This window comes from Cucumis sativus, chromosome 5 (assembly GCF_000004075.3).
Source record: "Cucumis sativus cultivar 9930 chromosome 5, Cucumber_9930_V3, whole genome shotgun sequence".
Lineage (NCBI taxonomy): Eukaryota > Viridiplantae > Streptophyta > Magnoliopsida > Cucurbitales > Cucurbitaceae > Cucumis > Cucumis sativus.
The window spans coordinates 18,792,481-18,807,099 of record NC_026659.2 but is presented as its reverse complement, the minus strand read 5'-3'; the positions used below and the strand labels follow the sequence as shown (position 1 = coordinate 18,807,099).

General features: G+C 34.3%; 1 protein-coding gene and 1 long non-coding RNA gene across 4 annotated transcripts; one reads left to right on the top strand and one right to left on the bottom strand.

Moving 5' to 3' along the window:
• Positions 1 to 4,589: 4,589 nt before the first annotated feature.
• On the bottom strand, positions 4,590 to 9,810 carry LOC101213748. 3 transcript variants are annotated; one of them, XR_004216745.1, is made up of 2 exons: positions 8,993 to 9,810; positions 4,590 to 4,962 (listed from the first exon to the last, which is right to left on the bottom strand). It is a non-coding gene; the product is annotated as an uncharacterized LOC101213748 (long non-coding RNA). The 3 variants fall into 3 exon arrangements; XR_969549.2 differs by having other exon boundaries at positions 4,590 to 4,989; positions 8,993 to 9,618; XR_004216746.1 differs by having other exon boundaries at positions 4,590 to 4,967; positions 8,993 to 9,615.
• A 2,232-nt stretch (positions 9,811 to 12,042) lies between these two features.
• On the top strand, positions 12,043 to 14,619 carry LOC101213911 (DELLA protein GAI). Its single transcript, XM_004140254.3, has one exon. It carries the CDS (start codon positions 12,513 to 12,515, stop codon positions 14,322 to 14,324), a length of 1,812 nt encoding a protein of 603 aa, XP_004140302.2. The 5' UTR covers positions 12,043 to 12,512; the 3' UTR covers positions 14,325 to 14,619.

Sequence of the window (14,619 nt, the reverse complement as noted above, 5' to 3'; positions counted from 1 at the left end):
ATTGATATAACTATTAATTCAAGGCCTAAATTGATATAAACTAGAAGTATAGTAATATAAATTATTATTTATCCTAATTTCTAACATGAATTTCAATAAATAAAAAAAAAGAAGAAGAAGAAGAATACATATAATAGAAAATATCATAAAAAATGAAAAGTTATAAAAAAAAAATAGAACTTGCCAAAATATTTATTTAAGTGTAATAAATTTTAGTTTTTCAGTTGTTTTATTGTATGAGTTATTTTGTTGAATATAAGGTAAATAGTTTGTCAAAAATTTTTTTTATAAAAATATAGAGTTAAGAGTGGTAGTAAGGGCGTTGGGGCTAGTAGCGGTGGTAAAGGGCGTTAAGTTGAGGTTTGAGGCGCAATATTGTGGATGGGTCCTGGGGGAGTGATGGTCCTGAAGCCGATGTTGACGTCTGAATCTACTTTTTCTTATATTATTTTCATAATTTTCCATTTTTATTTAATAATGGTGGGGTCAAAAAAGAAAAGAACAATATAAAGAAATAAATAATAAGAAAAAAGAAAAATAGTTATAGTCATATAGTTGCTTGCAATTGCATTGGGAAGGCTTTTAAGATGAGGGCGCGTGTTAAGGACTCCAGTTATGGTAAAAGTAATATATGAATGGGTATTGGTAAATGAGGTGGCATTAGTAGAAGTGAATATGGGGAAGTTGACCACCTTTACTCTTCTCTCTCCTTCACCTCCCACTCCCACATCTGCTTCCTTCTTTCCATATCTCCCTCTCCCCACCCTCCTTCTCATACTCTCCACACCCACGCTCTCTTCCCTTCTTTTTTTTTTTTTTCTTTCTATATTAAATCATTCATAAAAAAATCTTTTTTTTCTTTTTTCTTTTTATTTCTATACTTCCATGTTTTTTTAGTTTCAATTTTCCCTCACAAATCTCGAGTGCACACATACATAAATATAATAGGATTATTAAATTGCAAACTAGTACCTAGGAAGAAATTTACATTAATTAAATAACTAATTGGATTCTCTTAAAAACTGAGAATGAAAGTTATATATTAATGTTAAAGATAACAAAAATATACGACCAAGAATAAAATATAATAATGTAATTGATAATTACTAGTTGGCTTATAAAATCTCTCTACAGAGAAACTTTAAGTATATAATATTGTTTATAGCATAGGATTATATAAACAAGTGTATGTGGGTAATATTAAAACTAACTTAATTCAAATTACAAGATTAACTATTTTCGAGGTTTTGGTTATGCACTCAAAGTTACTAAAACTATATTTCTCCAAGTTGCACACATACTCATGAATTTAATATGCTTTAACATACCACTAAAATTATTGTTCTTAATTAAAGAATGATTGCTTAGTTAAAACTTATTAGTTTTGACTATCGAAAAGTATGTGCATATTAATGAAAATGTGTTTGTATTTTATTGAAGTGAAAATATTGCTATTAACAAACAAATAAATTATGTATATATAAGAAAATAAAATAATAAAAAAGTTTTTAGAATAAATGAAAGAAAAAACAACTTCACTCGACCTGATTTTGCAATAAAATATAATATTTTACCAACTTTCCTATTTTCTACCTTCTACTAAAAAAATTCATAAACTTAGAAAAATAATTTTAATTAACAAAATAAAAGAAAAAATTTGTTAGAAATAGACGACATAACAAATTTTGTATTTGAATGGATGTTGATTTGTGGAACTTAAATAGTTTGTCAATTTTTTACTTTTTTTAATAATTCAAAATAATGCTAAAAAAACAAGAAAATATATGTATTAAATATCATTTTTTTTCAAGTTTGTTTATAGTGTAACTCATTCTTAGTGAGTGTATTTTTAATAAATATTAAATTTAATAGTTTTAATTTTAATTTGGTTCTAATTATTTATATTTAGTTAATAATTATTATTATAGATTCTTTATAAAAATAGAACACAAAATAATAAAATATTTACACCTAATACAATAATTTCGAAAACGAAAAAAAAGCTCACAAGCTCACAATTAATTTTCTTGAAAATGCCCTAATTAATTGGCATTCGACGCGTGTAATATATTTGAAAAATCATCGTTTAATATTCGGAAAAATGTCGTTTAGGATTTGATTGTTTAGATTTGAACGATCAAATCATAAACGATTTAAACAATTCTTTAATTTTTTTTTTTTTTGTACAAGATTGATTGTTTAAATTTGAGTTGCCAAATGTCAACGTTGAAAAACGACCGTTTATATTTGATACATGATCGTTTAGATTTGGTCGTTTAAATTTGGGCGGTCAAATCTAAACGATTTTTTTACAGATTATAGTACATTGTCGTTTAAATTTGCTACATGATCATTTAGATATTATTGTTTAAATTTGGGTAGTCAAATCTAAATGATTTTTTTAAAAGATTTTTTGGTACACGATCGTTTAAATTGGGCTAGTACACGATCGTTTAAATTTGGGAAGCCAAATCTAGACGATTGTTTAAATTTGACTATACACAATCGTTGAGATTTGGTTATCCAATATCCCAACAATTTTTATATTTGTCACACGGTCTAAACAACCAAATAACATTTTGAAATTTTTTAAAAAATATTGTATATTTGGTACACGATCTTGAACCAAATAACATTTGAAAAAATATAAAAGAAAATTGCAGAAGATGATGAAAAGATGATGAAAAGAAGAAAAAAAATTGCACAAGAAAAGTGGAGAAGAAAGATGATGGAAAGAAATAATACTATCAAAGATCATAAAAAAGAGAGAATATAGAATGATGCATATGCAAAATATATAAAACATGACATGAATAAATCGAAATTGAAAAATCATTATAAACCAATAAAGACAAATATAAAATTCTGAAAAGATAATCGGTCCTAATAGACTTTTCTTAAATTGTTCTATGGGTTGTAAATATTTTGTCACCTTGTTCTATTTACAAAAATTAACCTATTATTATTGTTAAAGAAAAGACATATATGATTGTATTTTCAAAGTCCAAAACGATAATAGAGCGAAAAAATCAACAATAAATTAGCTAGAGTTGTTGGTGGAAGGATTTAAACATGACTCCTCCTCTTAATCTTTAGTATGTACCGATGTTAAATAAGTTAATACTTGTTGACAATTTAAAACATAGAAATAAAATGATGTTACTAATATAGTATTTATGTAAGACCTGTATCATAAATTTAAGTTAAGAAGTGATTTATAATGTTAAAGCATGATTTGATGATTATGATTTCAATGCTATGAAATGATTTTCAAACCATTAGTTGATTCCTTGAGATGATGCTAACTTTTATGTGCACATAAAGAGTCAATGTCACTTTTATTGTTGAATAATGTTTACTAGTTTTGTGACGAATGTTGTAAAAGTACTGGATGTACCTATATTCGAATTATCAACGAAATTCTTGATGTTTATAAAGGTTTTCATTTTGTGTTAAATTTCTTTGTGTTTGTCTTTTAATTCCACTTGCTAGGCGTTCAACGCGTTACTTCGTGGAGAATATCGCATAGAATGTCTAGGTGGTCGCGTCACCATTCCATTGTATAAGAATATGATAACTTGTAAAAATACGAGTTATTATGACCTCTTAGGTAGAATAGTGGGTTCGAAACACATGGTAAAGATGCCAAAACGAGTACTTTGTTGTAAATACATAAATATTTAGATATACGCTTTACATATAAAGCTTCATGCTTGTTTTACCTCACTTTCAATGTCCAAACGCAGGACTATGAACAAAAGAAGAAAATAGCAAATCGCAGAGTATTTCGTGAGAAGAATAGGCGAGAAGACCAAATCACAACGTGAGAAGTGACTTGCTAGACAACAAGAATGGTAGTTGAAGTTGATGTAATGTGACAAGGCAGCTATCATGATTGAAATGATCAGAATAATAATAATTTTTCACCGAAAGCTACCTATAAAAAGTCTCATTCTTCACCAGAGAAAAGGGGAGCCTACATGGTCCAAAGAGAGGCTTGTATGAGCCAAAAGGAAGGGCCTGAAGGGGCCAAGGTCTAGAGAAAAGGGCAAAAATGAAGTCTTTTCATCTGCTGTAAAGAGTTTCTTCTTATGTTTCGGTTGTACTATAAGTGAGAGCTTAGATTCTGAGTGGTGAAAGTTCCATTTTCTCGTTCCCCATAACTTGTAATAATCTCCATCTTTTTTGTCTCTCATTTTTGTATTTCTTTGTAATATGTATTGTTCATGTTGTACAATGGTCGAAGGCTTGCATTCTTTAATGTATATTACATGTTTATACATTTTCAATCCTTCGTTTCTTAGCTTTTCGCTTGTCAATGTGTTATTAGTAGTTAAGTTTGTGATAAGTTCTTGATAAGAAGTCTAACTTATAATTCTCATCGCTTGACTAGCGTAGGTTGCCAATTACCCGAGAGTGTAGGTAGCAAGGACATAACTGTAAAACAGAATGAATCCTAACAAAAATTCACAAGCCTTTTTTTTTTTTTCTACTTTTCTCCTTTCTAACTACTTCTGTTGTGTAACCACCTATAAATATGTATTGTTACATTCTATCAAGTAAGTGAATAGAAAGAAAAAGAAAAAAAATAAAAAGAGAGTGAAATATGTATGCTTATCTTCATCAATATAAATAAAGATCCTTCCCGTGGACGTAGGCCGTTATCTTGGCCGAACCACGTAAATACTTGCAACATCCTTCTTCTTCTCCTTAATCTTCTCATTACAATGAGTTCTATATACTGAAATCAAACTATAAAGGAAAGGAAAAACCACATTAGGGTTATTTTGCAACACAGAGAGAACAAAGAAGAAGTAAAGAAAGAAAAGGTAAAGTGATTCTTCTCCTCTGTCTTTCGTATTCCTCTTTTCATCTTGTAACCCTAATTCTCCTCTCCACCGCACACGTGTACGTCTGCAAGTCTTCAACCGTGGCTTTCTCTCCTCCTTGTAATCTTTATCCCTGCACTAAACAGAGGCCCAAAACAAACTTAGGCCCAACAATTAGTATCAGAGCAAGGTTCTTGAAATCAAGAAACTGATTCTTGGAGAAAATAGAGAAAGACGGACCTAGAAAAATGGCTATAACAAGAGTAGAAATAGAGAAGTTTGATGCAAAAGGGAGACTTTGCTTTATGGAAAGCAAAGATCAAAGCCTTGCTTGGACAACAAAAGGCTCATAAAGCCCTTTTAGATCCTTCATAACTTCCAACAACCCTCACAACAGTACAAATAGAAGAAATGGAATTAAATGCCTATGGAACACTAATACTAAACCTTAGTGACAACATAATTAGGCAAGTTCTAGAAGAAGAAACAACACATAAAGTTTGGATGAAACTAGAAAACCTATATGCCTCTAAAGATCTCCCAAACAAAATGTACCTAAGGGAAAAAAATTTCACATATAAAATGGATCCTTCTAAAACCTTATCTGAAAACTTAGATGAATTCAGAAAATAGTTTCAGATTTTAAAACCCTTGAGGACAAACTAGGTGATGAAAATGAGGCATTCGTCCTTTTAAATTCTTTACCCAAGGCATACAAAGAAGTAAAAAATGTTCTAAAATATGGAAGAGACTCAGTAAAAACAGATGTCATAATATCAGCTCTAAGAACTAGAGAATTAGAAATACATTCATCACACAAAGAAAATCATAGTGGCGATGGATTGTTTGTCAAAGGTAAATCCCAAAACAATCAAAGTAAAACAGTAACAAATCTTTTTCTAATGAAGACAAGAAAGGAAAACAGAAAAAGAAATGTAAATACTGTAAAAAGAAGGGACACTTCATACAAGAATGTTTTTTTCCTTAAAAGAAAGAATCAAGAAAAAGAAAAAGATTCTAAAGGGAAACAACCAGAAGCCTCTATAGTAGAAAGCTCTTTTACCTACACAGATGCCTTGGCATCAACCTTAGACCAAGCCAACCATGTCAACCCCTTAGGAAAACATGATTGGGTCCTAGACTCATGATGCACTTACCATATGACACCTTTTAGAGCATGGTTCAATACCTATAGAGAGATTAGTGGAGAATCTGTGTTCGTGGGGAATAATAATGAAAGTAACATTGCTGGAATTGGATCAGTTACCATGAAACTAAAAGATGGGACTGTAAAACTCCTTAGAAATGTAAGACATGTTCCTCACCTTAAAAGAAATTTAATCTCCCTAGGAATGTTAGACTCTCTAGGGTGTGAATATAAAGGAAAATGTGGAGTTTTCCAAGTCTTTATGGGATCTAAGTTAGTCTTGGTTGGGGAAAAGGTAAATGATTTGTTCATAGTAAAATGAGTAGAAATGATAGAGGAGGCAAATACAGTTTTATCTCTAAACCTAACAGAAGCTGATATTTGGCATAAAAGATTGTCCCATATTAGTCAGAAGGGTCTTGAGGCACTATCTAAACAGGACATTCTGCCTCAAGACATATGCAGCAAACTGTCCTTTTGTGAACACTGTGTACTAGGCAAAGCAAGAAAACAAAACTTCACCAAAGCACAACACACAACAAAAGGAATCCTAGACTACATCCATTCGGATCTATGAGTTCAGCATCCACTCCAAGCCTAAGTAGCTCAAGGTATTTTCTATCATTTACTGATGATTTTTCTAGAATAAGTTGGATTTATTTCTTAAAAACTAAAAATCAAGTTTTTGAAAATTTTAAAGAATGGAAACTAATGATAGAAAAACAAACTGATAAAAAGGTTAAATATCTTAGAACTAACAATGGTTTAGAGTTTTGTGGAGAAGTGTTTAATAGTTTTTGCAGGGAAAGTGGAATCACAAGGCACAAAACTGTGACATACACACCTCAACAAAATGGAGTGGCAGAAAGACTCAACAGAACTATAATGGAAATGGTAAGATGCCTATTATCATATGCCATTCTAGAAGAAACGTTTTGGGCTGAGGCTGCTGCCTACGTTGTGTACACATTGAATAGAAGTCCTCACACCTCCTTGGGATTCCTAACACCTGAGGAGAAATGGTCCAAACACCCACCAAGTCTAAATGACCTTAAGGTGTTTGGATGTGTAGGGTATGCTCACCAAAATAAAGGAAAACTAAAGGTCAGGGCTGCTAAGTGTATGTTTGTTGGTTTCACAGAAGGAATAAAGGGTTTCAAGTTGTGGCATCCAACTAACAAGAGGTTTATAATCAGTAGGGATGTTCTTTTTAGAGAATCATAAATGTTTATGCAAGGTAAAAGCAGCACTGAAGGGAACTTTGATGACACACAATCCTATACTACTCAAATTGAGGTGGAGAATACAAGAAAAAGTGTTCAACCTTGTGAGGATCCTACAGCTACTGAACAAGAACAAGTGGAGATCTTAAGTGAAGAACAAGTTGAAATGCTTGAAGAACAACCTAACTTGAGCCAATATTCCCTAGCAAGAGACAGACAAAGAAGGGTAATTGTCCCTCTAGCCAGGTATATTTAATCTAATTACATAAGTTTTGTTTTAAATGCTACTGTAGTTCCTAATGATTCAGAACCAAGTTCCTTTGAGGAAGTTGTGAACAGTAGCAATGCAAGACAGTGGATTGAAGCTATGAATGAAGAAATAAATTCACTAAATGTGAATGATACTTGGACACTAGCTTCTCTACCTAAAGGATGCAAACCAATAGCATCTAAGTGGATTTTCAAACTCAAAGAAGGAATTACTAAAAACTCACAACTAAGGTACAAGGCAAGGCTGGTAGCAAAGGGTTTCACACAAAGAGAAGGTATAGACTATTCTGAAATTTTCTCCCCTGTAGTTAAACAAACCTCTATTAGACTTCTCTTATCTCTAGTTGCTCAAAACAACCTAGAATTGGATCAACTTGATGTAAAAAAAGCTTTTCTCCATGGCTATCTAGAAGAGACAATCTATATGGTTCAACCTAAGGGTTATGAGGTTCAAGGTAAGGAAGACCTCTACTGCTTACTAAAGAAGTCTATATATGGGTTGAAACAATCTCCTAGATGTTGGTATAAAATATTTGATGATTTTATTGCTAGTTTAGGTTTTCAAAGAAGCTCTTATGATATGTGCGTTTACATAAACTCAACAACCTATAAAGACAATGTCTACTTGTTACTCTATGTGGATGATATGCTTCTTGCAGGAAGTTCTAAAGAAGAGTTGATTCATGTCAAAAATCTTTTGGGAAAAGAATTTGACATGAAATACCTAGGGGAATCGAGGAAGATTCTTGGAATTGACATCACAAGAGTCAGAGACAAGTCTACACTAAGCATAAACCAATCAACCTACTGTGAGAAAATGATTAGAAGATTCAATCTCACTAATGCTAGACCCGTGACACTCCCTATAGCACATCACTTTAAGTTATCAGCTACAAATTCCCCTAGCGACACAGATACAGATCACCAACTACAAATGAAAAATGTTCCATACAGTCAAGCAGTGGGAAGTTTAATGTACCTTATGATTTCAACCAGACCTGACCTATCCTATTCAACTAGCCTTGTCAGTAGGTATATGGCCAATCCTGGAAGAAGACATTGGGAAGCCACTAAGTGGATAATGAGATACCTAATCTGGTCTAAATATGCTAAACTAAATTACCAAAGGACCTCTGAGACAGAATTAGAATTGATAGGCTATGTGGATTCAGATTTTGCAGGTGACGGTGACAAAAGAAGAAGCCTAACCGGATATGCATTTCTCTATGGACCTAATCTAATTAGCTGGAAAGCAACCCTACAATCTATTGTTGCTCTCTCAACTACAGAAGCAGAATACTTAGTGTTAACAGAGGCAGTAAAAGAAGGATTGTGGCTTAAAGGACTGATGAAAGACTTTGGAATCAAACAGTCGATTGTTAAAATCTTCTGTGACAACCAAAGTGTCATTCACCTATCCAAGAATCCTCAATACCACAGCGAACAAAGCAAATTGACATAAAATATCACTTCATACGGGAAAAAATTGAAGCTGGGGAAATTCAAATGCTGAAAGTTCATACCTCTGAGAATGCCGCTGATATACTTACTAAGCCGGTCTCATCCCTGAAGTTGCAGAAATACTTTGAGCTTATAGGTTTCGACCTACCTTAAAAAGGATAGATCAGTTGGAAAGGAATTAAATGAAAGGATTTAAAATAATTTTCTAGTTGGATTCAAGGTGGAGATTGTAAAACAAAATGAATCCTAACAAAAATTCACAAGCCTTTTTTTTTTCTTTTTCTATTTTTCTCCTTTCTAACTACTTCTGTTGTGTAACCACCTATAAATATGTATTGTTACATTCTATCAAGTAAGTGAAATAGAAAGCAAAAGAAAAAAAATAAAAAGAGAGTGAAATATGTATGCTTATCTTCATCAATATAAAGAAAGATCCTTCTCCTGGACGTAGGCCGTAATCTTGGCCGAACCACATAAATACTTGCAGCATCCTTCTTCTCCTCCTTAATCTTCTCATTACAATGAGTTCTATATACTGAAATCAAACCATAAAGGAAAGGAAAAACCACATTAGGGTTATTTTGCAACACAGAGAGAACAAAGAAGAAGTAAAGAAAGAAAAGGTAAAGTGATTCTTCCCCTCTATCTTTCGTATTCCTCTTTTCATCTTGTAACCCTAATTCTCCTCTCCACCGCACACGTGTACGTCTGTAAGTCTTCAACCGTGACTTTCTCTTCTCGTTGCAATCTTTATCCCTGCACTAAACAGAGGTCCAAAACAAACTTAGGCCCAACAATAACTAACACGTCCAAGGGAGAGTCCCCTCCCTCTATGAGATAACTTTCATCATTTGTATCCCAAGAGGTAAACGAGTGTGGACATTAGGCACCAAGAGGTTGCTATCCTTAACTATGAAGTTCTATGTCTTATAAGTGAAATATTCTAGATATATTTCTCCTAATCACACTTAATCATGTGGATCCCGAGAGGTGACCATGTGTTACATTTAATGACAACGAGAGAAGCATGCCTTAATTATAAGTTGGTTGAGCGAGTTATATCACATTACATAATTGCATTACAATGCATAGACATTCCTTCGCTCTTTCTCGCATACAAGTTAGTTTGCATTTCCATCTTGTCGTCCATATTTCTCCTTTACATAATATTTAGGCATAGACATTTAGTGGTAGTTTGTTCTTACGTTTATTTTATACCATTCGTTATTCTTTAATTCTTTTATATTTTCTAGATGATAAGTAAACCCTAGAGCTAATATCTTGAATCAATTCCCTGTGTTCGACTCTGTTTCACCTAGGTAAATCTACTATTTCGCTTGCACTTGGACAGGCAGTACGAAAACTTGTACTCTATGAGGACTTTAGCTGGCACGCGACATGGAGAGATATAGTGAGCAACTCGCATGTAGTGAACATGCTCAGTGTGATATATTGCCTAGACTGAATATAATTTTCATTCATTATTTATAACACTAATTCTCAGTTGTTGAAGAGAAACAACGCTTCAATAACACTAATAGAATGCTTTGGGGGCAAGGCATGACAACCAAGATCTAAATTTTTTTTGTTCAAGATCGTGTACCAAGATGTAAACCATTTTTGTTTAAGATTGAGTACCAAGATCTTTTATATCTAGTACATGATCTTGAACCAATATTGTTTAAATGATTATGTACCAAGATGTAAACGATTTTTGTTTAAGATTGCGTACCAAGATCTTTTATATTTGGTACACGATTTTGAACCAAAAAAACACTTGGAAAAAAATAATACAAGATTGGTGATTGATTGAAAACAAAGATAATAATAACAAAAGTATAATGAAAAAGAATAATAATAATTGTAGGACAATTATCATGAATACAAAAAATATAAAAGAAAAATTAGAGAACGGTGATGAAAACCTACAAATAAAAGTAATTTATGAAAATTAAACTAAAAGTAATTTAATTATTTTAATAATAAATTATTAATTAACCTTTGAAACTAAATATGATAAAATTGATGAAAACCTAAACATAAAAGTCTAAAAAATCTTGACGTGGCAGAGCGTGGTTAGCTTAACCATAATTAACATACCTTATAATCTAGAGGTGAGATGTTTGACATCTCATATCTACCGTTATAATAAAAAGAAAAACATGTGCAATCCAAATAAAAACTAAGATCACGTCGACATAAAGTGTTAAAATAAATAAAAAGAATTATAAAAAGTGGGGCTCATTTCTTTACCTTTATTACTATATCGACGTTCAGTATTCGTATTGATAGGAACCCAGTTCGAAATCTATAACCAATGAATATAATCTAAATGATGAGTGTGGGTAATCAATCAAATTGCATTCAAATACTACCCAAAAGCATGATTGTGGTTGCAATTATACTCTCAAACTTTTAAAATAAAAAATGAGGCTCTCAATTTGTAGAAAATTTAAAAGGAGGGATAAATTAAGGTAAATATATAAATTATACCAATTATATAAATTTGAAAATAGAATTATTATTATTTGTAGGTGTAAATTTAATTATTATAATAAAATAAAAGGAAAAAAATGAGTATAATTAATATAAAAAGATTAAGAATGTAATTAAAGATATGAGGTGGATAAGAAGTGATTTTAGAAACTTGGGGAGATGGAAAGACGGAGTAGAAGTGATATAGTGAAATAATATATAAAGAAAAAAAAAGTATAGTTTTGGGTATATTATATTTATGTAGAGCGGATAGGGTAATGAAAATGTAGTTGGTGTTAGTGTAGAGAAAAGCGCGTGAAGAAAGGAAGAGAAGTGAAGGAGTGGGGTGGGAATGAAAGGCAAAGGTGCTAACAGAAACAGGCATTTCCCAGCTGGACCCCACACTTCCCATCCAACTTCTCATTTCTTTTCTTTTTCTTCTTTTTCTTCTTTTTCTTCTTTTTCTTCTTTTTCCTTTTCCAATATATTTTTATTTTACTTATATCCAAATTCTATGCATCATACTACAATACTACCCAAACCAAATTAATAATACTCAGCACCAAAACATTATGATATGCAGTTGTTGAAATGGATATAAATTTCAAAGGGTAAGAAGTATAATTAGGTTTTTATTTTCTTTTTTTTTGGGGTAGGAAACTTGGGGAGGGGGTATGGTAATTGATGAGAGGTTATAGAATGTATTCAGTTTTGGGAATTGCGGTGCTGCCACGGCCTCCCCCCCTCTTCTTTTATATATATATACATATCTCTTTCTTTTCTACATTTTCCCTATTTTTTCACATTCTTCCACACTTGAAATTATTCTTCCATCCAACTCCCTCAACCAAAAAAATAAAAATATAAAGAAGAAAAAACCCTTCTATTATTATGGCCTCTGTTGTTCCTTATCCCCTACTGTTTTCCCCTTTCCTATCATGTTCTCCTTCTCCCTGAAATCCCCCCCAAACACACTGCCTGATTGATTGCTCAAACCCTCATTCCCCATTTACCATTTTCAGTTACATGCTTTCCTTTTGATTTTTTTTCTTTCTTCTTCTTCTTCTTCTTCTTTCCCTTTTCTTCACTTCTTTCTCTTTAGTTCACATGAAGCGGGAGCTTGAAGATGATAGATCTACTACCCCTGGGGATGCCCCGAGGATTGTGAAGGGAGATTCTTCTTCAATGTCGTCTGGAAAACTCAAGATGTGGCAGCCCCATGAGGAGGACGAGGGGAAGGATGCCAAAGACGGCGCCGCCGGTGGAATGGATGAGTTGCTTGCTGTTTTGGGTTACAAGGTTCGCTCCTCAGATATGGCGGATGTGGCTTTGAAGTTGGAGCAGCTTGAGATGGTCATGGGAACTGCTTACGAACATGGGATTTCTCATCTCGCTTCCGATACTGTTCATTATAATCCTTCTGATCTCTCTTCTTGGGTTCAAAATATGCTCTCTGAATTCAATAATTCCACTAACCATTTTAATCCTCCCCCTCAATCTTCTCCCTATTCCAATTCTCCCCACCCCATTCAATCTACCAAATCTTGTTTCTACGACGATGATTCGGAGTACGATCTTAGTGCCATTCCTGGCGTTGCGGTTTTACCTCCTAAAGATGAAACCCAAACTAATTCTCGTAAGCGATTGAAGATTGAAACACAGAGTAGTTCGGTTAATTTGCTACCATCGCCGTCCTCCTCTTCGCCACCGTTCGCTTCTACGCCGAGGATTGCCTCTGAATCTTCGCGGCCGGTGATAGTTGTGGAAGAGGATTCACAAGAGACTGGGATTCAACTTGTTCACGCTCTAATGGCTTGCGCTGAAGCTGTACAGCAAGAGAATATGAAGCTCGCCGATGCGTTGGTGAAGCACATCGGATTTCTTGCAACGTCTCAAGCCGGCGCTATGAGGAAAGTCGCCACGTATTTCGCTCAAGCCCTAGCTCGTCGGATTTACAGAATCTATTCTCCTCAGGATGGACTATACTCCTCCTACTCCGATCCTCTTCAGATGCACTTTTACGAAACCTGTCCGTATCTGAAATTCGCGCATTTCACTGCCAATCAAGCCATTCTTGAAGCGTTCGCGACGGCGGCGAGAGTTCATGTCATCGATTTCAGTCTTAATCAAGGTATGCAATGGCCGGCGCTTATGCAGGCACTCGCGTTGCGGCCTGGAGGTCCACCGGCGTTTCGATTGACTGGAATCGGCCCGCCGCAGCCGGAAAATGCAGCGGGTTCGTTGCAGCAAGTCGGTTGGAAGTTAGCGCAGATGGCAGAGGCCATTGGTGTTGATTTCGAGTTCAATCACATCGTGTGTAGTAATCTAGCGGATCTGGATCCGGCGGCTCTTGAGATTCGACCGTCGGCAGTGGAGGCGGTGGCGGTAAACTCGGTGTTCGATCTGCACCGGTTGTTGGCTCGGCCTGGAGCGATTGAGAAGGTTTTGGGATCGATAAAGACGACGAAGCCGAAGATAGTAACGATTGTGGAACAAGAAGCGAACCACAACGGTCCGATTTTCCTGGACCGGTTTACTGAGGCGTTGCATTATTACTCGAATCTGTTTGACTCGTTGGAAGGGTCTTCGAGCGGGTTCGAACCGGGAAGTGAGGACGTGTTGTTGTCGGAGGTTTATTTAGGAAAGCAGATATGCAACGTGGTGGCTTGTGAAGGAACGAACCGAGTTGAGAGGCACGAATCACTAAGTCAGTGGCGAAGTAGGATGGAGTCGTCCGGGTTCGATCCGGTCCATCTGGGTTCAAACGCGTTTAAACAAGCTAGTATGCTTTTGGCCCTCTTTGCAGGAGGAGAAGGGTACAGGGTGGAAGAGAATAATGGGTGTTTAATGCTTGGCTGGCACACTAGACCGTTGATCGCCACGTCCGCATGGCAACTCGCTCCTGATGAGTCGAAGTGAGTGGACTCTGTGAGCGAGTGTGTGTGTGTGTGACTGATTGTGAGTTTGTGGACCTTCTTCTTTTTTTCTTTTTCTTTTTCTTTTTCTGCCTTTGTATTTAAAGGGTGGATTAATGACGATATGCTTTTCCTTTTTTCTTTGTAGCTTACCTTTTTACAATAAATATGGTGGGTATTAATTCTTAAAATGTGGAAAAAATATTATGAAAGTATTTCCTCTGTGTGCCTTCCTTTCAATTTTTTTTGTATCTTCTTTGTTGACTCAAATTTGTTATAAATTCATAATTTCATTTTTA